The 24,700-nt window shown below is 64.5% G+C and overlaps 1 protein-coding gene across 2 annotated transcripts in view; it reads left to right on the forward strand.

Moving 5' to 3' along the window:
* Positions 1 to 24,700, forward strand: part of CASZ1 (castor zinc finger 1) — a 147,592-nt gene that overhangs the window by 98,779 nt on the left and 24,113 nt on the right. For both annotated transcript variants that reach the window (XM_079778227.1, XM_079778226.1), the window contains one exon: positions 21,923 to 22,402. In XM_079778227.1, coding sequence (XP_079634353.1) covers positions 21,923 to 22,402 — 480 coding nt within the window. The remainder of the gene's footprint in view (positions 1 to 21,922; positions 22,403 to 24,700) is intronic.

Below are 24,700 nucleotides of genomic sequence, written 5' to 3' on the forward strand. Positions count from 1 at the left end.
CATTCTGTGGCCGCAGCTCTCCGTCCTTACTGCCCAGGCTGCCCAGCTCCCTAAAGCCAGGCCCTCTGCCCACCTTTCCGCCCCCGCCCCCTTTGCAGCCTCATACCCAGTTGCCCCGGAAAGAGAGGAGGCTGGCTGGGACCTGCTGCTCTGAGGGTCTGGTCATGCCCGTGACATGGGGTGTCAGGGAAGCACTCAGACTTCCAGACTCTGGCCACCAGAGGCCAAGGCCAGGAACCCTTTCTTCTGTGACCGCTGGTCGTCATGGCGCCGTCAGCGTTAGCTCCGCACGGACACCTCCCAGGGCTGGGTACGGGGCTGGTCTTGCGCCCTCCCACTCTTAGTGCCGGTGGAATTGATTGATTGATGTGCCTCTTCGCCAAGTGCCTCCTCGGCTTCTTAGTGGGGGCAGGAGGCAGGCAGGAAACATTGGCCGATTCCCTTGGGACCTGGGTTTTAGCTCCTGCAGCCTGATTTACAGGAATGCGTGGGGCTGGGATTAGGGATGACATGAAGGGGACGAGGGGGGCATAACGATAGAGATAGACGTTGAATGGCTGGATGGGGCCCCGAATTACCCACTAACCATGACCGTGGCTTGGGGCTGGGAGGGGCTGGGGTGTGCGGCCAGACTTGGCCTATGAAGGCTGTTGCCTGCACAGGACAGGAGGGCAGTATCCAGTGGGTGGTCTGGGCCTCTTCTCTGCCTCCTCCCTTGTCCACCTCCATCCCCCGCCCCCGAGCAGCATGTCCATCCTCTCTAGGTCCTCCTTCCAGTCCCAGAACTCCTCCAGGCAGGTGGGCCCAGTGCCAGAAAGAGGACCCACCCCACGCTGCCAGGGCAGAGGCCTCTGGCCTGGCGTCTCGGCCACCCTGAGCCGGCTGTGGGGCCTGGTCTTAACACGTCCCGCAGGCTGCCTGCCTCCCGAGGGCTCCTCTGGCCCCATCGTCTCTGGGAGCGCCAGAGGCTCGTGGCTGCTGGGACCCCCTTCCTCAAGTCAAGAGGGCCCTCTCTTGGCAGAGGGCACCGCCTGGCCTTCGGGGAGAGGGATGGACTCTCGGGAGGCCCGGGGAGAGGATTCGGGAACTTAGTGCACGTCTCCTTGGCTGTGATTTTCAGCTCCCTCTAGGTCAGGGCCTCCCTCCCTCCACTCCCTCAGCCCAGGAGCCCAGCCAACCTGAAGGGCTGCCTGGAGGTTCAGGGGAGCCTTGGGGAAGGATTGGCCAGCTGCCCTACTGCCCAGCAGGGGGCGCCCCAGGGTACCTGCCCCAGTTCTAGGGACTGGGATGCTGGTCCTGGGTCTGGCCCACGCTTTCTGGCTGTGGGTTGGGGGGAAGGGAAGCCTACCTTCCCCACCCCCAGAGGTTCCTTGGCTGAGTTTGTTTTGCCAGGGTGACCTGTTTAATCATCTCATTTTCTGGTGGCCGTTTATTCCTTGTTTCCACGGTTACGGCCCCATTAAGGGGAGAAGCAATAAGGCAGCGAGTCAAACAGGTAATAAAAACATTAAAGCCCATGTGCACAGAGGGAGGGCGGGCGGTGGGCAGGGGCTCAGTGAGGTGAGACGGCCTGGGGGGGGGGGGCACCAGGCCTGTCCCCCAGAGATACCCCCCCCCCCCGAGCTCCTGGCCTCCGGTCTGGGTCTGGGTCTCGGGGGGACCACTCCCCACGCCCCTGCTGCTGGCTGTGCCCTCTGGGCGCCCAGACTTAGAGCTAGCCTAGAACCATCCCCAGCCCGAGGTCCCCTGGCAACAGGCTGTATGTTGGGACGTAGAGCGGGAAGGAGAAGAGGGAGTGAGAGTGACAAGAGCCTCCCCAGGACGGGTGCCCGCCGCCTGGGTGACCTGTCGGCCGGCCCCACCCCACTCTCCCGCGGTGGGGGTGGGCGGTGATTTCTGACATTGTTTTGAGCCCTAGAACTTTCTTTCTGCCAACTTTATCAGAAAGCATATTTGTGGTGAGTGTTGCTAACAGGGCCAGTCTGGTGAGTAAATATTCCTGGTGTGGACAGCCCTGTGACCTTGAGAGGGAAGAGCATGGGGCGGGGGGGCGGGCAAGGACATGTAGGGAGAGGAGGCCAGGTGGCCCCTGTGCTGGGGGGAGGCCTTCCTAGGATGGGGTGAGGGAGCCCAGGGGGTGGTTTGTCCCCAGCAGCCTCTTCCCAGCGGCGTGGTTTGTCTCACGCTTGAGTGACACTTCTCTGGGCCGGGGCTGTGTGACTCTCCCTGGTGGGCTGGGCCGGAGGGGCTGCTGGCCGGGGCTCCTGTGGGCGCCATAGAGACGCTGCCCTCCTTCCTTTCCTCTTGGAAATGAAGCTAAGAGGGCAGCCAGCCTCTCGCCAGCCCCTCTGAGCCCAGGGGCACGTGCCTCCCCCCCCCCCCAGCGCCCCCTCTCTGGGGGTCCCCTGAGGGTCCAGGTGTCTCTGATTGGCCCTCCAAGTTGACAAGTGAGCAGACTGGGTCCACGGGGCTCCCCGGAGGGGGGGGGGAGAGGAGGAAGCCGAGTCTTCCGTTAGCCAGGACCAGGGGGGTCAGGGCGGGGTGGCAGTGCCTGGGATCCTGGAGCCAGCCTGCCCCTGGTGGCTCGGGAGGAGCGGGGGTCCGCCCGGGGCCCGCGGGTGAGGAGCCCACGTGTTTTCCTCTCCGCTGCTCTGATCCTCTGCAAACGCACGGAGGTGTGCGTCCAAATTATTCATTTCAGAGTCGGTTTCTGACGAGGGAGGGAGGAAGAGGGGAAGGTCTGGGAGTGGGGGAAACCCTTTGGCTGGGAAGTGAGCCTTGGGAATGGGCCTAGATGAGTTAATATTCTGATCAAACAATTAAAAATAGAAAATGCTCCCGCGGCACCAGCTGCTGAGGCTTTTCAACAACTGTCACCAGTAAGTTCACGGGGCAGGTGGCGCTCGAAAGGCGATTTTCCACAAACAGCAAATATCAGAGATTACAGGGTACCCCCGCTTCCCTCCCGGCGCCCCGGACAGGTGTTCCGGGGCCCCGTCCTCCGTGCACTCGCCTCGGGGACCTGGAGCCAGGGGTCTGGGCAGCCTCGGGGCTGCCCCCTCTCCTCCAGCCCGGCCGCCTCGGTGAGGTCATCGCCAGATGCCTCGGTAATTGCTTTAAGAATCCAACTTAAACTAAGATGAAAACTTAAATTCCTGGGTGAGGAGTAATTTTCCATCCAATAGTAAATTAATGAAAGGATTATAGCAGGGGCCTGGCGGGGAGGCTGTGCTCATCTGATACATCCAAGTGACTCAGGCAGGACAGCGCTAGACCAGGGGACTCCCCCCAAATCTCGGGCCAGGCCCCGCCCCTGGCTCTTTGGGGCTCCACCGTGGCCTGCTAAATGGGCAGGACGTGTCCCCTGTGCGCTCGGGGTCCCTCTCAGTGACGGGGACCAGCTTTTCGGAACCCCCAGCTGAGAGAGGCTCACGTGAGGCCTGTCTTGGGCGTGAGAAGGCCCGGTGTCGTCAGTTCACCCCGGGGAGGGATCACTTCTCTCGGAACCCGAGAAGGAAGGGCTGTGGAGCAGTTTCGAGCTGTCATGCCATGCGGACAGCAATGTGGTTTGCCCGGGACTGGAAAGACCCACGTCCTCCGAACCCCCAGTCTCTGAGGCAGGAGGATGGGCTCATTGATAGTCCCCTCCCTCGGGGTCCTGGGGGTCCTGGGCACCTACGGTAGACTCTGTCCAGGAAGAGTCACTTACAACTGGCTCCACCTAAAACCACCCAACACGAACCGAGGCGGGCTCTGTGGGCTGTGCGTTCCCCTGGGAACATGTGAACTCGGGCGGGGCGGGGGGGGGGACACACACCTCCCTAGGCACAACAGAGCTGCCTGAAAACCTCCTCCTCATCCCCTAACATTGGACACCCCCCCCCCTCCCATGGAGAGGACATGGAATACCATGCACATTTGTGGCAACAGGTCCCCGTGAGTTTACCTGGGCCTGCCTTCTGAGACAGAGCGGCCACGTCCAATATCCTCGCTCTCATCTCTCCCGCAGAGAGAGACCGGGAGCTGTCCTGGTACACGGACGCGGGCGGGCTTGTTCCCAAATGCAGGGAGACGGTGAAGTAGGGCTTCCTTCCCCTGGGGGAGAGGGGCCTCCCAGGGCCACTCCAACAGCAGCGCTGAGCCAGGGACACTTCACGTGCTCGATGTGTACTGTGCTGCCAGGTCCATGTCTCTGGGCCCCATACGTGTCCTGCCTTAACATGTGGACACGGCCCTGGGCCTTCTCTGTGTGAAATGCAGTTGTTGATGCCAGTGCCTTTTGAGCTTTGCGGGGGGGCCGGGGGGGAGACTCCTCGAAGGACGTTCGTTAGTGCCTGTCTCCCAAGCAAGGCGTACCCCTGTCTGTTTGCAGGGAAGGGGAGGGAGTTGGAAACATTCTGACTTGTCTCCAGTGACGTGGAAGCGAATGGACCAGACTAGGCACGGGGTCTTTAGGCAGAAAGTCTAAGGGAGCGGATGCTCCGGGCGACGGGTTTGCAGCCACATGTTGGCCGGATATGTTTCCGTGCGAGAGTGGAATTTGCTGGAAGGGAAGATGGGGACACGGCCCCTGGTTCACGGGAGACCCCGCGGCTCAGCGCACCACCGGCCTTCGTGGCTGCGGAGAGGAGCGGGGCTGCCTGGGGAGCCGCACAGGATAGCCTGGCTGCTCCGCGGACAGCTGTCCCTGCACGGGGGCTGCGCCCGGGCCGCCCGAGCGGGCGCAGGTGTCACCTGCGCGGGGACCCAGCTCTTCCCGGAGTGGACCGCTCTGTGCGTTCGGAGGAAGGGACCAGCAAGGTGTTCTGGGAAAGACCTGCACGTCTGGGGTGGCCCGGTCCAGCCGCTCACCCCACCCCTACCCCCGCCCCCGAGGAAGGAATCACGGGGCAGTAGGACTGAGAGTTCCTAGTCTAAACACCCCGGCGAGGCGTGCTCAGAGCGAGAGCCAGGCCAGCACCGCAGGTGGTGTGATCGGGACTGTCCCCGAAGGATGGTGGCTCTGAACGTTAGGCGTTCTGTGGCAGTTGCCGTTCAAACGGACAGATGGGTGGATTCCAGGTGATGGGGATCGGGGTGGGCCCGCCGGCATTTGCCTTCTCCTGCCCGCAGGGCGCGGGACGCGAGGTGGACTGGACAGAATGGACAGACAGCCCTGGGAGGACCGGCAGGAGGAGCAGGGGAGAGGCAGTGAGCCCCTGCACCCCGGCCCCTGCAGCTGGAGGTCACGGCCCCTCGCTAGGGTCACACGGGCCCCTTTCCCTTGGGGGCCCCTGGGAGGCGTTCAGGTGGATGGCAAAGGGAGCTCCTCCCTGGAGACCCTGAGGCAGGGCCAGAGCCCCGGGAAGGAGCCGGGGATGTTTTCCGTTTCCGGGTCCCTGGGGGGCCCAGGGGCAGATTGAGACAGGCTCCGTGCAGGGAAGGTGTTAACAAACAGCAGGTGATTAAACATGACAAGCGGTGACATTTCTGCGCAGGGTTCTCAGTCCCGGCAATGCCAAGAATGAAGCTATAAACCCTGACATTTTGTGTTATGCACTGAGCGGTTTTTAATAGACCTCGCTCCCTCTCCCCCAGTCAACTCTCTTTCCCTCCTTCACCTCCCCCCCCGCCCCCATTGTCCCCCCTGCCCCCTGTGAACCTCCTGCCCCCCCCCCGCCCCCCGCTGCAGCCTGGCCTCCAGGGGCCTTCCTGGGCCTCCGGGCCTCGGGCCTCTCCCTCCCCTGGGCCTCACCGCCTCTTCCCTGCAGGGCCAGGTGCTCCCCGGCCCTCCCCAGTCTCCCCTCTCCCTTCTCTTTGATCTTTCCCGTTGCCCCTCCTCTCGTGTCCCAACCCCCCCCCCCCCCATCCTTCACTCCCTCACCTCCTTTTTTTGGGTCCTGATCTCACAGCCGCGCCCTCTGTGCGGCTGTCCCAGTTGTCTGCCGTGGCAGGTGGCTGTCCCTGTGTCCTCTTTGTGTTCATGGCATTTCAGACGGACTTGGACTTGGCCGCGGGTGTAGGGAGATGGTGGGGCTTGGGATGGGATGTTCCCCATCTTTTTTTTTCAATTCCCTTTGCTCCTTTTTGGGAGGAGACGGGAGGTGGGGAGAGCGTTGCGCCGCGCCGCAAACAGTTGCTGGATTTATCCAGAAAGGGCCTGGCTGGAACAGTTGTTCCTCTCCCACAGAAACGGCGGGACAACTGGGGCCTCTTTTGTTCTGGCAGAGCCCGTGAAGGGCGTCTGGAGGTGAGCGTGAAGCACAGAGCGGGTCAGAGACCCACGCGAAGGGGCTTCGGCCTCAGTCCCACCCAGGGAGTCCCCACCCTTGCAGACAGGAGAGCTTGCTGGAGCTCCACAGGGCTTGGTACAGAGATCAGGCCACACACACACACCTCCTCCCCACCCCCCACCCCCAAATCCCAGCTCTTCCCCTAATGAACTTGAGAAGCACTTGGTCTTCTGTATTCATTCAGTAAATATTTATTGGGTCAGGCACTGTGCTGCAGCCGTGGTCCGTCCCGCAGATCCTACAGTCCAGAGTGAGACAGAGGGGTGATTAAACCAGTTATGACAGAAGTGCCACCGCACTGAGCAGGCTGCGGTGAGAGGGCAACAGGCCGAGTGTGGTCATCTCGGAGAGCTTCCCGGAGGAAGCGGCGTTTCCGCTGGGACCTCTGAAGGGTGCACAGGAAGGAGGGGTAGCCGGGGCCCTGAGTTGAAGGAGGCCGGTGCTCCCTGGTCCACAGGTGCCGGTGGGCAGGGGGCAGGCCAGGAGTGGATGGTGAGTGAGGCTACCCTCCCTGTGGCTGTGCCCCTTTGAACTCTGGGTAACTGGCCCAGAATGTGCTCTTCCAGCTGCCTTTCCACCAACGTAACCCGTCTGTGCCTGGCACGGTGGGAGGAAGCAGGGCAGGACTGTGGCTCAGCCACGCCCCAGGGGGCACGGAGAGCGACCTGGAAGTCAGCAAGTGCCACCAAGGACGGGGGCTGCGCCTGCCTTCCCTGCCACCCGGCTCCCGTGCTGATGACGGACGGAGGAGGGGCAGGTGAGAGGACGGAGACCTGGCTGCAGGCGGCGCTGCGGGAGGAGCCAGCCCAGGAAGCCCGGCGGGGACGGGCAGCGTGTCTGCGTCTGCTTGCCTCCCCCCTCACCTGGACGCCAGGCACCTCCCCTCGGTGCCCTTGGTGGTGTGGGCAGCCCTTTGGTGCTGCCGAGTCTTCCCCATGAGACTCTGAGCCACCTGACACCCGAGACCAGTCTCCTTGGGTCTCTGGGCCAGCGGGGACCGTGTTAGCAGGTGCCTGGGATATATTTGAGAAGCTCGGCCGGCCCAGGAAGAGGAGTCACGTTAACCTTCAGAGCAGGACCGGCAAGGAGTCCGCAGAATGACCTGTGGTGTCCCGGGAGATGGGTTCAGCTTCAGCTTCCTCGCCCCTGCCCCCCCCCCCCGCCCCCGAGCTGGCCTCACACCCCAGAGTCAGCCGGAAGGTCCGTTAGTGTGCTCTGCCTTTGCCCCGAGTCAGACCCAGGGCACCCTGCGCCACGCCAGTTCCCTGAGGAGCTTGGCTTCCTGTCCCCATGAAGGACCTGGGGCAGGTTTTAGCCTTAAATCCCCTTCCCCACCCCATCTTGGTCCTGCCTTTCTGCCAGATTTGGCCCGGGCCCCCTAATGCTACCCCGGGTCATCCACTCCCCAGAGTCCAGTGAAGACCCCATGGAGGGCGCAGAGGCTCAGCCCTCCCAGGCCCTTGGCAGCTGGGAGGGGAGGGGAGTCCCAGAGACAGGACTTGGCCCTCTGCCCCTGTAGATCCGGAGCCAGGTTTTACTGTAATCCCTACATCCTGTTGCAGATCCTTAATCAGCTGGTGCCCAGGTTGGGCTGGACCCTGTGGTGACACTCGGGGCTGCAGCGTGGAAAACCTGAAGTGGAGTTTCCGGAGCTGGGGTTGGGGGCTGTGAGGATGAGGCAGGTGGAGGGGAGGAGAAAGGAGCCGGTGCAAGCACAGGATGTGGACAGAGCCCAGACCCACCACCCACCCGACCCAGGCCGGGGGCGGAGGAGCAGCTGTTGCAGGCTGGGGACCAGGGCTAGGGGAGGGCGAGGAGGGGCCCCCGGAGAACACCAGAGTCTGGGGGGGGGGGGGGGTAGCTACATGGCCCGTTAGTGCCATCAAAACAGCTGCCCTGGGAGTCCCTCTGAGAGTGAGGGAGGACTTCGGTCAGGAGACAGCAGAGCGGGGCCCTGGGTGACATTGGTTCTGGAGGTCTAGATGCCCAGAGCCAAAGTCCAAGGCGGGGAGGCTGCTGCCCTGCTAGGAGCTCTCCTTCTGCGGGGGAACGGGGCAGCGGGCCAGGAGGACGGAGTGCCCAGGTGTGGGCAGCCAGGGCATGCGGCTCTGTCAGGAGAGCCTCAGGGCCCCTCAGCAGGGAAGCCGGATCCCAGGCCTGGCCCTGGCATCCCAGCCCCACTCTGCAGTCCCCGCATGCATCATGGGGAGACTTGGGGGCACAGTGTACCCCTCCTGGACCTCAACTCCTTCACCCCGAGGGGCAGCGGCGGAGGAGAAGGAGGGGAAGCGTGCGGGCCAGAGATGCCGGGGAGCGGAAGCCAGGAGTGGGCTGGCCGGCAGCGGGCGGGCAGACGGGCGTCTGTCCTGCCAGGGGCCCAGGCTGGCTGTGCAGACAGCCTCTTTTCTATATGGAAATGAAGAATTTAGGCTAATGGAGCTCAACCATCTCTAATTTTGCGATGGCAGGAGGATTTTGATTGAAAGTAATTAAGCAAGCTAGCTGTAAAATTAATTAAAGCAAAAGGGGGGGATTTTTTATTGGATTGGATAGCGATATAGCGTCTGTCAGGCGGGGGACGGATGGGGGTGACCTGAATCCTCTGCCCTCCCCCCTCCCACTCGGGACGTTTATGTCACTTTAATCTCCTTACAGCGGCTGCTGTGCATTTGTTTGAAATAATCAAGGAAATATGGTCAGAAATTGTCAGCTTTCAGATCTAATTTACCTGACGGCCCCTGCGCGAGCCGGCGCGGCCGCGGGAGTGAGTGTGCGTGAGCGGGTGGGGGAGCTGATGGGCACAGAGGACACGGGGTTCGCCGGGCCCCTCCCCGGGCCCCGGGCCCCCTCCGAGGGCAAGGGAGGTGCTTCCCAAGCTGGTGAGTGTCTCCCTGAACCAGGCCCCCGAGCCCCCCCACCTGCTGCCTCCCCCCACGCGGTAACCAGCTTTGGGTTTAGGGGCTCCAGGATCAGGGAGGTGACGGTAATTCCTCACTCCAGATGGCTGACAACGCTAAGCCCCTCCACCAGGGCCGCCGTTTTAAAAACACTCCCCAATTAGTCCCCTCGTGTCCTCGTTGCTGACCTCAGCCCGGGGATTGTGGAGATGGGCTGTGGGGAGGTGGGTGGCGGCGGCATCCATAGCACCCCTCTGCCACCTGCTGCCATCCCCCCTTCTCCCCTGGGGCTGCCTTTGGGGGCCTCTGTCTCCCAGGCCCCCCTTTCCCTCCCAGCACGAGGAGGCCCCCCACTCTGACACTGGAGCGCCCTCCGTGCGCCCAGGCACGCGCTCTCTCTCCCATGGTCACCCACCCACGGGTCCTCCCCATTTCTAGTGCGTGAACCGGGCCACAGAGACCCGGACCTCGTGCGCTTCCCTCGGAGGGTTGAGGAGCCTGCAGTCCAGGCCCTGCACCCCCGGTGCTGGCTCAGAGCCCTGGGGGTCCGTGCCCGCGGGCCCGTGGAAGCCTGCCCCGCAGGGAGCGCGGGTGGTGTTTGGGCTGGGGGGCCGCGGAGCAGGCTGCAGGCTCAGGACCTTCCCTTAGAACGCAGCCCACAGCCGTGTGGCAGTTGGCTCTGCTGGTCGGAGGGCCCGGGCTGGGAGTGGCGTCTCTGGATTTGTCTGGTCCTGACCGGTGACTGAGTGACCTAGGCTTCCAACAAGCCTCTCAGCCTCTCAGGCCTCAGCCCCGCCAGGTCCGAAGTTCCGGGCGAACCTAGGGCAGCCTTTGCCATGAGAGCTGCCACCCTGGGAGCGCCTGGCCAGGCCCCCGGGATGGGAGGCGTTGAGGGTTCCAGAAAAAGAGCAGCTCAGGATGCACAGCTGCTGCCAGTCGGCCCAGCTTAGAGCGGACCTGTCAGAAGGCCTCTGCCCCTACCGGCCCCCTCGGAGCCTTGCCTTCCGCCCACCCTTCTCCTAACCCCGAGTGTGCCCTCCAGGCCCCGGCCCCCTTCTCCTAACCCCGAGTGTGCCCTCCAGGCCCCGGCCCCCTTCTCCTAACCCCGAGTGTGCCCTCCAGGCCCCGGCCCGCCAGCTTTGGCGCTGGGTGACTCAGGCGGCTTCCCCCAGCCGCGAGGGGTTCGAGCGCCTGTGGTTCCTTCCGGCCTGGCTCCCGAGCAGAGCAGCTGGGGCTTGGGTCGCATCGCCGACCCCCGTGTTGACCTCTCTGCCTGGACCCTCCGGTCTTTCCTCTCAGGAGAACCTCCTCTTGGGGCCGGGAGTGGAGCCCCAAAGAGCTCAGCCCCGGAGAGGGGGGAAGAAGGCTCTGGCTCCCAGTCACACCTTCAGGGCAAAGTGCTTCGCGCCCAGAGCCCAGCGGCCCGAGGCCCGTGGGGCCTGCACCCCCCTTGCCGCCGTGTCCGCGGGGGCCGTGGTGAGAGGCAGTGGCATGGCCTCTGCCCTGTGTGCCCGCCAGCTGCCCGGGAGCCAGATCTCAGGAGGCCGAGGTTGGAGAGCATCTCTGGCCTCAGCCCCGCATCTCACCTCCACGTGTGGCTCGCAGCTGCGCACGTCGCTCCCGAGGCCGTGCTGCGGAGGAACCAGCACTAGAGCTGGTGCCAGGGGCCCGGCGGGCTGCTTGCCCTGGGCCAGGGGTGGCTTCTGGGCTTGATGCTGGTCCAGGCTGTCAGTGGCAGGCGCCCGGGGGACCGAGGCCGCGGCAGGCCCAGGCGGGTTGGCGCGCTCGGCACAGAGGGAGACGGGGAAGGCCACGCGGAGGGTGGAGAGTGTTCGAAGGGGCCTCCCAGCGTCCCCCGGTCGGCCCTGCACTCGGCCTCGTGGGAAGAACCTGCGTTGGGGACGCCACCCTGAAAAGCCGCTTTGGGGAATGAGTGCTTGGTGCTGAGGAGAGAGACAGCTGATTCGATAGCGGCTCTCATTGGAGAAGGGCAGGCATGGGCGCTGGGCAGGCAAAGGCAGCGAAACTGGCCGTGGGCTCTGGAGATAGAAAGGTCAGGGGACACCACGGGAGAGCACCCCTCCCCCGGCATAGCCTGTGACAGTGCCCAGGGGGCAGGGACACGGGAGGGGCTGGTGAGCCCAGGGCCAGCCCAGCAGGACCTTGGGGCCCATGACCTGACTGGCATGAGATGACACACGCATGTATTGTGGCCACCGAGGGTTCCTGCTGTCCCCTCCTCCCCAGGCCCCAGGCGGGCTGGGCTCCTCCGATGGAGCCCTCCTCTCTCGAGGCCCCTCCCTGCTCTCTGCCATCCCACAGCCGGTGTCCGAGCCTCCAGGCGGAACTCGGGCAGAGGCTGAAGGGTGACCAGCCCCCCAGGCCCATCTCCCTGAGAACCTTTGCAAATGAGGACCCCACTGTGGGGGCGCCCCCCCGCCCGGGCCCAGCCAGCCAGGTGCTTCCTGCCCTTCCATGGGGCCCAGCTGGCTCATTGGTCTCACCCTCCCAGAGGGAGCGAGCAAGGCCTCCCCCCCCTCAGTCCTTCCTCACGCTCAGTGGAGGCCAGGCGCTGCAGGAGCGTCCCCGGTGGTGTGCGCTGTCCCGCCCCAGCCTCCGAGCAGGGCAGGTACCCGCCCGACTGGGAGGGAGGCCCAGAGCGGCTGGGGTCCAGCCCGGGAATCAGTCGCTGCAGGACACACCCCACCCCCAGCCAGGGCCACCTGGAGTTGGCTGGAGGTGCCGGAGGCCCTGGGCTCCCGGAAGTGCCCGGGACCGGCCGGGCTCCGGCTTCACAAAGCTTCTGCAACCCAGCTCCCTGGTCTCCTGCCCAGGCCGCCTCTCCGGCTCCCACCGAGCCGCCCTCCACTCCAGCGCCCAGCACAGTCCCGGACCCCTCAGCCCTTCCCTCCGGCCTGGCCCTCGCCTCTCCCCCGTGAGGCCCCGCGTCCCCCTGCCCAACCCCGGCCCTGTCCTCCGTCCCCTTGGCTTCATAGTCGCATTTTGCTGCCAGCGCAGGGCACGGAGAAACTGCTGGCACTGCCAAAAACCCTGTGTGCACTACGACTCCCCAAACATCCCTTTATTTTTATTGTTCTGTTAATTACTGTTTAAACTTTAATAAGTCACTTCGTCAGGAGGGGGGACCTGCCGTGAGCTTTTCTGTGCAAACACCGGCCGGGAGTGACTCGGGTGTAATATAACCCTTTATGCGATGTGGGAATGTTTGGATTGTAACAGAAACTTGTTATTTTAATGACAGTTGGGGGGGTCTGAGCACAGAAGGGGAGGAGGTGGGCACAGCCCCGCTCCCCGAGTCCCCACTGGCGGCCGGGAGTGGCCTGGCCACACGGGTGCTCCCTCGCTGCTGCCGCCCCGCATCCCGGGTCCTGCGGGGCCTCCCCGGGCTGCTCACAGTCAGGCTCGCCCCGAAGGAGGGATGCTCGGGGGACCCAGGGCGTCAGGGTCCTGGGCCGGCTGTGCGAGGCAGGTGAGGGTCCAAGGAGGAAGTGGGGATTTGAGAGCGGGGGACGCAGGAGGCCACCCAGAGCTCCCCGATCCCTGGGCAGAGGCAGGGCCGTGCGTGGCTGGACTCAGCCCTGCTCACGGTTCCCACCCAGGAGAGGGGCAGGCACCCCACCCCCCCGGCTCCGTGCCAGACACGTCACCCCACGTCATCCCTTCAGCGGCCCTGTCTCACAGGAGATCACTGAGGCCCGGGGCAGAGGCGGAACCTGCTTAAAGGGACAGGCTTTAAAAGGGGGCCGAGTGTCGCATGTCGCTGTGTATTACTTGGAAGCTGCCTAAGTCCAGGTGCCGAGTGTGGTCCCGGAGGGCTGGACACTGTCCCAGAGACGGGGTGGGGAAGGCTCCAGGCCGGCGGCTGGGAGCCAGGACCGGCCCTCTCAGCCCTTGGGCAGGGCTCACCCCTCAGCACCGCCTCCTATCCCCCCTCCCCCGCTCCCCAGGAGGAGGGGTGCAGGGTGAAAGGTCATGGGAGTAGGGCTGTCCCCAGGACTGGGCACGGACCACTTGTTCTCTTTCTCACCAGGCCTGGCCCATCTCGGGGACGTAGGGACTTGGGGCCAGGCAGGGGTGATGGTGGCCGGGCCACCCCTCTCGTTCTGGTTACCCCAATCCTCTACCCCCAGGGGCATCCCTTCCTAGAGCTGCTTCCAGAGTGTGACCCCGGGGAGGGGGCCTTTCCCCTGCTTGGTGGATCTGAGGAAGGGACTCGGGACTGCTGGGCCCCCTTTCCTACTTAGTCTGCACTCGGTCCCTCCGTCCGTCCGTCCGCCCACAAAGCTGACTTCCGCTCTGTGCCAGCAGGGGTGGCAGAAATGAAAGGCCCATGCCTGGGGGGGGGGGTAGTGAAGGGGTGTGAGGGGGCACGACCAAGGGGCCCAGCCCCTGCCCCCCGGGTGCTCCTTCTAGCCAAGGCGAAGACCCTCCTCCCTGCCCCGGCCTGGCGGGGCTCCAGGGTCAGGGCCCGGGCTCCCTGGTGCTGGAGAGCAGAGCCCCCCAGATGGCAGCAGCGTGGGCCACGAATCGCTGAGGTTTTCCTTTTCCGAGCAGCGCGTTTCCCTAAATTGTCTTTGACTGCGTGCATGGGTAATGAAAGTTTATGCCCTTGTTAAAGGACAGGCGGCCAGTTCCAGTTAGAACTGGGGCTGTCTCCCTGCCAGCCCCGCGGCCCCCACCCCAGCCGGAGGGAGAGCGTGAGCACAAGCGTGTGCACGCGCGTGCGCGAGAGCGAGCCCACTCCCCCCCCCCCTCCCCGGTGGGTAAGAAGGCTGTTAGGGGAAGGGAGAGGGGACGGGGGGGAAAAAAGAAAAAAAAATTTCCATATTTGTGTAAGTTGCTTTAAAAGCATTTTATCATGTCATAAAAAAGGGAAAGTACTCTCAGAAATTGATCCTCTCCGCCAGCCCATTGGACAGAAGGACGTTGGGATGTTAATGGCCATCCTGCTCCAGGGTGGCTTATTAAAAAATTTATACATAAATGCTTAAAATTGCATAAATTATTTAAAAAAAACCAACAAAGTAAGCAATTTGAATTCCCTCTTTTCCTCCCCTTCGCTCGGTCCCACTTCTGCGTCCCCCCCTTTTCCAGCCCCTCCTCGGGGCCCTCCATCCCGAGCATCCGGGCTTTCCCCCTTCGCTCCGCTCCCCACCGGCCCGCCCTGCCCTCCGCGGGGGGTTTCCCTGCCTCACCCGCAAATTAACGCAACGGCCAGCCCGCTACCCAGCACTCACAGGCGCCCGCACTAATAAAAACACCACTAATAATGCCCCAAATCGCGGAATTAAATATTAAGGCCAGAGGAGGCGGACGCGGAGCGGAGCCGCCGCCACCGTCGCCGAACTTGGAGCTGATGAGTGTGTCTCTCGCAGGCGTGGAATGTCACCCACACATCCTGGAGACCGGAGTGGGGAGTTTTATGATGGTTTTTCATTGATTTGTTTCCCCAGCGCAGCTGCCGACCTCTATTGAGGGACAAACATAATCAGCGCTGACGCAAATTAGATGGTTATTCGTTTTGAAAATTGACAGAAAAACAATAAAAAAGATGAAATGCTCCCAAATCAATAGATATAATGAAATTCAAATAATCCGAGAGATGAGGTCTCCATGGCAACTGATAATGTGGAAAAGAAAACAATTTAATAAAGGACAGACACACTTTGAAAACAGATTGGGCCCAGGGAGGGGGGCGGGCTGGCGGGCGGAGGGCTGGAGCGCGGCTGGCGAGTGAAGGATCACTGTCCGTCCCAAGGACACCCGCCATAATTAAGCGAGGCTTTCGGCCCCAGAAAGTGCAGATTCAGGTTTTAATACACAAAATTATTTCAGGAGCAGTGAATCGGAAAGTCGTTTGTAATGACCTTCCTGAGAGGCCCGGGCGCGGGGCATGTTGGAGGCTGGGCGGCCTGGCCGGCTGAGTTATGGCATATTTGTGTTTTTATAGTGCGGCGGGGAGGGGGCGGGGGGGAGGGGGAGAGAAGGTTAAACAGTATTTACAGCTCAGTTGTTTTCAGAGAGGAAAGAGAAATAGAGTTCACGGGGAGATGCAGCGGGCAGGCGGCGGGGAGCCAGGCAGGCCCGGGGGCGAGGTGGGAGAGGAGGCGGCCCGGGGGCTGCCACCCTCCGGCGGCCTGGCCTGGCCTTGGGGACCCAGAAGGGAACCTGGGAGAGGCTGAGGGGCACCCGGAGTTGGCCTCCCCACTCCAGTTCCTAACGGGGTCGTCTGGGCCCGGGCCCCTCTGGGGCCGGGGGGAGCCTGTGTCCCCGCGCCCTGCACGCCCCGTCACACCTGAGCGGGAGAGGCAGGGCGTCCTGAGGCCGCTGCGGAGGCAGCTCCGGCCCTCGCCCTCCTTGGCGGGCCTCTCCCGTTCTCTGCACGGCTGCCGGCCCCCGCTCTGGGCAGTGCTGCCCTTGTGGAGGGCCGTGCCCAGTCTCGGGTGTGCCCAGCCTCGGGCAGGGGGCAGGGACGTGGGACAGAGTCGGCCCCGTTGCCGTGGCTGCAGCCGACAGCTCCCTGCCCCTTTCCGTGGCTTCCCCTCCCGCCGAGGGCTTCCCTCGGGCACGCCACGGGGGGAAACGTGGTCCCCGTGGGCTTGGCAGAGGCAGGGGCCACGGAGCGGGGCGGGGACCAAGCAGAGCCCTTCGGAGCCACGTGCCCGGGCAGGGCAGCTGGGCACCGAGGGCCAGCGCCCCGTGGCCCCCGGCTCTGTCTCCCCTTCGGGCCACAGCAGCCGCGTCTGGGCCGCTTTGGTGCCCGTCTCCCGCCCGCTCTGCGTGTGCACGTGTGACTCTAACCTGGTTGCACAAACACAGAGACGCCTGGGCGTGTGCACGCACGGGGCCTGGGTGTGCGCCGCGTGCGTGTTTTAAATCTCCCCTGGGTGGTAACTCTTTTTTTTCTCCCCTTCCTGTTTGGCTGTGACCTGGGGGAGATTGATAGCCAGCCTGTGCGGTGGATGCTAACAGTTCCCCTGATTTATAGAGTTACTTACGCTAAGTGAGGCCACTTAGACGCGTCTGGATAGTAAACCTTTTAACTGGACTAAAAAATCATAATAAATAAATAAACAAAAAGGGGCAAGTAGGGCCCAGCAGGCGCCCCCAGCTTGGAGCTGTTGGGGACCAGGGGACCTGGGCGAGAGCCCCGGGGGAACCGGGACCCCTCCTCCCAGCTGGGGGTGGGATAGGGCCCAAGAGGGAAGGCCACCCCCCCCGGGGGATGGTCCTATTTGGAGGAAGGGGCCACAACTGGAGGAGGGTGGGACTGTTGGGATGGAGATGGGCTCTGTACGGGGGGAGGAGAAAGGGGGAGGGACGGTGGAGCCTCCCAGGAGCGTGCGGGGGAGCAGGGACCAGAGCCAGTGTTTCTAGGACCTTCCTCGCTTCCCACACTCCTAGCTCCTGGGCACCTCAACTTTCCACCACAGGGATTTTTTTTTTTAATATATTTTATTGATTTTTTACAGAGAGGAAGGGAGAGGGACAGAGAGCTAGAAACATCGATGAGAGAGAAACATCCACCAGCTGCCTCCTGCACACTCCCTACTGGGGATGTGCCCACAACCAAGGTACATGCCCTTGATGGGAATCGAACCTGGGACCCTTCCGTCCGCAGGCCGACGCTCTATCCACTGAGCCACACTGGTTCGGGCCCCACCACAGGGATTTTGCTGGTAATGATTTGAACGTGGCCTCTCATCTCAGTTAAACAGTCCGCCCTAGCCGGGTTTGCTCAGCGGATAGTGTCAGCCCGGCCCGCAGACTGAAGGGTCCCAGGTTTGATTCCGGTCAAGGGCATGTACCTCAGTGGCAGGCTCCATCCCCGGCCCTGGTCGGGGGGCGCATTCAGGAGGCAACCCATCGATGTGCCTCTCTCACATCGATGTGTCTCTCTCTGTGTCTCTCTCCCTCCCTTCCCCTCTCTCTAAACGTCAATGGGAAAATGTCCTGGGGTGAGGATGCACAAAAGTCCATGAACAAATAGGTTAATGACCTGAACGGCCCACGATGCGGGCACAGGACGGTCGGTCTTGCTGGCACCGTGCCCCCAGGACTGGCCTGTGGAAGGTGCCCAGCGAGGGTGACGCGGGAACGCACACAGGCACCGCACCCAGCACAGGCTGTGGCCCGCCAAGCTCCGGTTCGTAGGGGTCGCAGGGCGGAGGCCCCCACGTTGCCGCACCTGGATGGGAGGCTGTGGGAGGCGGGTGGGGGGAGATCTCGGACCGTGACCTTGGAGGCCGGAGCTCAGTAGGAGGAGTCTGGCTCCAGCACTAGCGCTGGGTGACCGTGGACAGTGACCAGCCTCGTTGCCTCTGCCCCTTCGTCTGGAACGGACAGGACGGCGGCGGGGACGTGGGGGGACCACCGAGGTGACTCTGAAGCCCTCCGCACCGTCCCCTGCGCCAGGGAGGTGCTCAGCGGGTGCCAGCCACCGCATCGCTCTGGGCGGGGTGGGCCAGGGCAGCCACCCGGTGACCCCGGGGTCCCCGCGCTGCCTGGCCGCAGGTGGGCGGGCACTGGACCCCCCCACCCCACCCCGGGGGACGGTGCCTGGCCCCTGCCTCACCACCTCCTGATATACAGCGGGCATTAGGCCGCCCAGAGGGGACACTGCATCCTTAGGAAGAAATATGTCCTCATTTTTCTTAAACACCGTTTCCACTGAGTGAAATGTTTAGAAGGGACGCGCAGGGAGAACTTTATTTCCTACCAGGGAGTGCAGAGCCACCAGGCAGAGCCCATAAAGCACCCGGAGCCGGTCGCTGACAGGCCGCCCGGCCTCGAAACGCATTACTCACGGGCGGGAGGCCTGCCCGGCCCCAGGGGACGGCCCCCTGCCGGCAGGACGGTCGGATCGGAGCCCCGAGCCCTGGTCCCCTGGAGCCCAGGGCGGGGGAAGGCCTGGCCCTGACCAGGCGAGGAGGTGGAGGCGTTTCAGCCACCCCAACACCCTAGTCGCCGAGAGGAGGACGAGGGGCCTGGGTGCCGGAGCCCCCTCACCCCGAACTGGCAGGAGCCTGGCCGCCCAGCCTTTGCGGGGAGCGAGGCGACGCCTGCCAGCCCGGGCCTTCTCCCGGGCCCTCCCTGCACTGGGTTTCTGAAGCCGGCTGATTTGAATATTTATAAATATCAGTAAATTATTTATTGTAGCAATCTGCTGCACCATTTTACCCATCGCAGTTAACACTTTAGGGGGCTCCGTGCTCTGGGAACCGGGAGTGGGGGTGAGGAGGGGAGGACACGGAGGCCCAGGACTTCCGGGAGCCCCCCAGTAGCTTCGTGGGGACATCATGGCGCCCCGGCTCCTGGCTGCGCCCGGCCTTCGTGATCTCGGGCTCCAGGGTATCCTCGTGGCTCCGGGACCAGTTTCCTCCCTTTCCGAGGGGACCGCGCCAGCACCTGCCACGCCGGCTCCCCACGAGGCTTCGTGAGCCAGGGCCTCCCGGGGCACGGCCAGTCCGTCTTGCCCTGCTTTCCCGCCGGAGCAGGAGCCACGCAGGTCAGACACCAGAGCTGCCTGCCGGGGGCTGGTGGGGCTTGGAGCCCGGGAGGGAGGGAAGGTTCAGACCCCGGGAGCCGGGCAGCGGCCACTTGTCACCGAGAGGGCGGCCTGCCCAGCCCTGCTCTCTGGCGGCTCCTTCCTCCCAGCCTCTCCCGCCAGGTGAGGTGTCCTGGCCTCGGGATCTGGTGCCCAGGCTTGGCACCACTCTGGCCTGCCTTTCCCCTGGTCCTTGCTCGCCAGGCCCTGTGCTTGGCACCAGCAGGCACCCTCGCCCGTTACAGTCCGGCAGCCCTTTCACAAGCAGACAGGTTGCGGGGGGCCCGAGCTCGCAAGGGGCCGAGCCAGGCTTCGAGCTCAGGATGTCTGGCCCCAGAGGCCAGGCCGTAACCACGGTGCGGTGCCACCTCCCAGGGCTCGCCCGGCCGTCTCAGAGCCACGGGCCAGCGGCGGAGGCCTGGCCGGGCCCACACAGCTGCCCGCCCCTTACCTCGTCGGGGGCGCCCGTCCCTGGGTGAGCGGCACGGGAGTCCCCCGCCTTCCGCCCTCTGGCCCGAGCCCGCCTCCTGGGCAGCATTGTTCCCAGAGGAAGTGTCCAGTGTAAATAGAGCAGCGGGCAGGCTGGTGGTGGGAAGGAGATGAAAGGGGCACTGACAGGGCCGGGGACGGATGGCTTCCTCCCATTGAGGCCTGGCCATGGCGTTTATATTTTAGGGAAGAAAGTCAGGGAATGTTTACATGGACAGGAGCCTGGGGTCAGACCACGAGGGGGGTAGTCTACAGGGTCCCAGGGCCCTTGAGGGACGAGGGAGGGTGGGCGTGCAGGCAACTCGGACCCCAGCTCTTCCACCCCCATCTGCCGCCCCAGCCTCGCACGCGTTTCCACGCGCTGAGGAAGGCCAGTCTCCGCCTCCCGCCCTGCACCCCAGGCCCACGCGCCTTCTTCACCTCCACCCCCGGGACCCACAGTAGAGTCAGAGGGAGGGCAACATCTGGAAGGCAGGTGGGCTGGGGCAGAGCGGCAGCTGGAGGGCAGGTGGAGGGGGTGGAGGTGGAGCTAAGGGGCCTGCAGGCGGGGGGCGGGCCCTGGGTGCACAGCTGCATCGCAGCTGGTGGGGGCCCGGAGGGACCAAGCCAGGCACACAGTGGAGATGGGGAGAGGGGTGGGCAGGGCTGGGTGGGCCCAAGTGCCGGGAGGCTCCAGGATGGGTGGGGGCCCAAGGAGGGGGTGTCACCAGCCGCAAGGGCAGCCCTGGGAGCCTCTGCGTCCCTCTTCCTCGGGATAAATATTTATAGATTCATTTGCCGTCTGCCATACACACTTGGCTGCTTACCTCCCGGTAAAAATAGAGCAGGCTTCCCCACGCCCGCCCGCCCTCCCCGTCCCCACCAGGGCAGGGGACAGAGGGGACCAGGTGAGGCCCGTTCTGTGCTCCAGAGGCTGCTGGAGGAAACTTGGTGTCACGGAGCCTGGCGGCTGGCCCGGAGGCTGGGTGAGACGTGCGAGTAGGGGCCCCGTCACTGAGCTTGGAGAAGGAGCCCATGCCGGGGCTTGGAGACTTGGGTGTGGGCAGCACAGACTTGGAGACGTGGACAAACATGGGTAGAGTGGGCATCCGGCTTGGGCCAGGGTGGGGCCCAGCAGAGCCAGGGCCACAGGACGGGGAGGACCGAGTGAGCCAAGCCGACCTTGCCCTGACGCTGGGCTGGGCTGGGCTGGGACCCCCAGGCCCCTCTGGGCCAAGTGTGGCCATACACGGGCAGCTGACTTCAAGGCAAGGATCTGGGGTCACGGGGCATCGCCTGTATCGGGGGGACAGCCATCCGTGTGTACAAGCCAGGCCTACCTATGGGCAGGCACAGGTGTGGGCGTCCCTGCCTGACCGCCTCTCGGGGGGCCCACGTGGGGGTGTTTAGGGTGTGGATGGCGAAGCCTCTTCTAAGCATGGACTGGGGAGCAGAGCCCCTCCCCTCGCTTAGCCTCTGACCTGTGTGGAGACATGGACATGTCCACTCCTGTTGGGGGCCACGTGAGGGAGTCCTGACTTCGAGACGCTTCCTGGGGCTGCCTGGGCACCGTGCGTCTGTCGTGGCCACCGCCCTGCCCCTGCCCTGCCACAGGGACACACAGGAGGAGTGGCTTTGCTGATGGATGGATGGATGGATGGATGGATGGACAGATGGACGGATGGACAGACAGGCAGGCAGGTGCACCCTTGTTGGCCTTTGAGGCAGGTCCCAGGTTCCATGGGGAGTGGGGTTGCCATGTGCCACCAGGACCCCGGGCAGCCTGCTCAGCAGCCATGGGAGGTGGCTGGCAGCAGGCAGCTTCGTGAGACTTGGGGGTTTTCGCGTTGGGCTGTCGTGTTTGGGGATCAGGCGCTGCTCCTGCGCCCTCTCATCCGGGAAGCGGGACCAGCCAGGCCTCCCAGGGCCGCAGGGGCTGGTCCAGGCAGAGGGGGCAGAGCCAGGGCCTCGGGCAGGGACAAGTGGCCCTCGGAGGGGCCGTGGGGAGCTCTGCCCTTGGACGGAGGCCTGGAGGAGGAGGTGGTAGGAAATGGCCGGAGGAGACAGCGAGGGCCGAGAGGACCCGGCGGGAAGGCTGGAGTCAGACGGGGCAGGGACGGGTGGGCCCGGCCGAGGAGGGCCTGGGAGGAGATGCCCAGGTGGGGACAGGTGCCGACCAGGGCTGCTGGGACAGGAAGGCACGGGGTTGCCCGGCTGCTCCCGGCTCTCAGCTGTCTCCTCACCGTGGACCGTGCAGTAGACGCTCCCAAGTGGAGTCAGGCTGCTGGTCTGGCCGGCTGTGCCCCACGCCCAGCTCTCAGCCTGCGCCTCCTTTATAGGAACGGGGCCTGGCCGGCCGGCCTCTCACTCAGAGGAGGTGCCTAGGGCCAGGCCAGTGTAGGAAGTGCTTCCAGGAACCAGTGCGGGGAGGAGACTGCCCCTTGTGTTGGAGGAGTTGCTCATTCATTCGTTCATTTCCAAAATCCTTGGACCAGCTGGCCTGTGCCCGGCTCAGAGTCCGGCTCCGGGATAGAGCGATGGGCGAGCTTGGCCCTCCACAGCTCAGTCTAGTGAGGGGTTCATGCATGCGCCGGGGTTCAGTCTCAGTGCAGTGTGGCCAGCCTTTGGCTTGGGGGACTTGGGGGCAGAGCCTCAGCCCCGGCGGTTGAGGTGGGTGGCTGTGCCTGACCTCTGACCTCTCTCTCCACCCTCTGCAGCTGAAGGCACCCGGTGCACCGACCCGCCCACAGGCAAGCCCGCGATGGCGGCCAAGCGCAAAGGCGGCCTGAAGCTCAACGCCATCTGCGCCAAGCTGAGCCGCCAGGTGGTGGTGGAGAAGGGGGCAGAGGCCGGCGCCCGCACCGAGGGCAGCCCACTGAGGCCCCAGGACAAAGAGCGCGGCGGCCCTGAGCCGGGGGTGGCCCGGGCCCCCCGCAGCGAGGAGGACAAGAGGCGGGCCGTGATCGAGAAGTGGGTCAACGGGGAGTACAGCGAGGAGCCGGCGCCCGCTCCCCTGCTGGGGCGCACCGCCCGCGAGGGCCTGGAGCTGCCGCCCGAGGGCGTGTACATGGTGCAGCCGCGGGGCTGCAGCGACGAGGAGGACCACGGCGAGGAGCCCAAGGACGGCGCGGCCGAGAGGGACACGGACAGGGCAGCCTCCAAGGACAGCGGGGGCCCCGGTGCCAGGCAGCCCGCAGGTGGGTGTCCGGACCCTGGATGGGCCTCACCCGGTGAGGAGGCCCCGCGGGGAGGAGGGGTGTGTCCACGGAACAGCTCGCTTCGCTCACTCTCGTTCCAGATATTGGCGCCTCGTTCCCCAGGGAGGACTCCTGCGGGGAGTGGGCTGGGCGGGGCTGGGCTCTAGAACGGGGCGGCCAGTTGGGCAGGGATCTGAGTGAAACCAGGGGCGAGAGGGGACAGGCCTGGGAAGGCAGCTTCCCAGGTGTGTGAGCGGGTCTGGGGGTGGGGGCTGCCGAGCACCCAGTGGGTCCTCAGGAAGCCGTGAGTGGAGGGACAGATGGGTGGACAGGCAGGCGGACGGACGGACAGTGTGTGGGTAGACGACTACATGCGTGTGTAGAGAAGAGCCGGGTGGAGGACACAGCAACGGAGCACGTGTCCCCGCGGGCTGTTTCCCGGGGAGGTTTTTCCGCGTGGCTATCAGACAGGCCTTCCTCCCCGCCCACCTTCTCCCTCCCGGGGACCCCGGCCCCCTCAGCAGGACCCCTCAGACAGGGCACAGGGCCTCGGGAGGCCCAGCCCGAATATCCCATCGCACCCGCCGGCCCGGGACGCGCCCTCTGGCCGACCTCTTCCACGAGGGGGCGGAGGCCCGGCTTTTGCTGATGCCTCCTTGTCCTCAGAGCAGCCCTGAGCTCCTTCTGCTCGGGGGAGGGCGGGGGTCACCCCTAGGACTGGGACCCCAGGATTTGGGGTCTCGCTCAGCTCCCCAGCCTCCTTCCCAGGCCTGTGCCTGGTGCCGAGCCTCCCCTGCCCGCGCCCCTGCCCCCTTCCCCCTGCAGTGAGGGGCGCATCCCCTCCCAGCGCGGGGAGCCCTGCGCAGCCACATAATTATGCATATAAGATATAAACAGAGCTGTTTAATTATCCTTCGCCACATCAGTGACAGAGTAATTAACAAACATTGCAAGATCAATGAGGAAAAGTGTGACCTTCAGTTTCCTCTGATAGGAAAAGCCCTTGCCTCTCCCAGACGCAAGGTGATTGCGGGGCCCGAGGGGAGGGGAGGGCAGGGACAGGGCCTCTGTCCCCTCAGCGCCCCAGCCCCTCCCACGCCAGCTCTGTCCTGCCCGGCTGGGCTCGCCTGGACCTCTGCCTCCTGTGCTCTGGGGAGTGGAGAGCCGGGTGACAGGAGGCGGGGCGGGAAACACCAGGAGTCTTATGGCCCAGGACTCACCCCTCTGTTTGAGGCCCAGTGGGACTCCCGTGCGAGAGCCCAGGGCTGAGCTGCCCACTCTGGGCTGCGCCCCGGGCCACCCTCTCTGGGCCCAGGCCTGTGGGCTGACCTTGGGACCCCGGCCCGGCCCCTCCCTGCTCTCAGCCGCCTGCCCTTCAAAGCCGCTGTCTCCCTGCCATATATAGTGAGGGCTCCGCTGCCTCCAGCTATTTTTAGGTCCTTTCCCTGGTCCCTGAGCCACGGGATCTGACAGCAAGAGCCCACTCCTCCCAGGCCGGGCCCAGCCCCACGGAGCTTAACGTCAGGACAGCAGCCCACCGGCCACTGCCCTACCCCCACCCCCAGGGGACAGATGTCCGTCGGCTCTGCCCGCCTCAGGTGCTGCCCACACTGTCTCCTCCTCACCTGGTGGGGTCCCAGTCCTCCCAGGACTGCTCCCCGTCCCCCGGAGCTCAGAGCCTCTCTCTGCACATCTGGCTGGGTTTTCTCTTGTGCCCAAGCCCAGTCTTGCCCTAGGAGACCACCTCCAGGTCGGCGCGGGGAGCGGGAGGAGACCCCCACCTGCTACGCTGCCGGAGTCCTGCGCCTCCCACCCTGTCTTCGCCCACACCTTCCCCTGACTGCTTCTAGCCCCGCAGCCTGGGGTCCTACCACGCTGAGTGTGCCTGGGTGTGCGGGCTCTGACACAAGTGGGGAGAACAGGGGAGTCCCCTGCAGCCCATGTGGGTCTCACCCCCCCCCCCCCCGGGGTGCACCCACCCCTGGTTCCAGGCAGAGCACATAGTAGGTGTTCAGCCAGTGTTCAGTGCGGGAACGAGTGTCTTGGGCGAGCTGAGGGGTCACCTGTCTGATGGGGTGCAAGGCCGTGTGTGGAAGGGAGGGGTCTCCAAAGCAGAACCCCGGGGAGGATCGGATCATCCAGCCTCCGCATCCTGAGACGAGTCTCGGGGTGCTGGGCGTGGGGTTGGGCGGTTTGTGTACGTGTGTCTGTGAGTCGGGAAGGGAGCAGGGATGTGAGCTCGATGGCGAGCGTGTGTGCACGTGGTTCCCGGGGGGCAAGGGGGGGTTGCTCGGGTTC

Source organism: Cnephaeus nilssonii (assembly GCF_951640355.1).
Source record: "Cnephaeus nilssonii genome assembly, chromosome: 7".
Taxonomy (NCBI): domain Eukaryota; kingdom Metazoa; phylum Chordata; class Mammalia; order Chiroptera; family Vespertilionidae; genus Cnephaeus; species Cnephaeus nilssonii.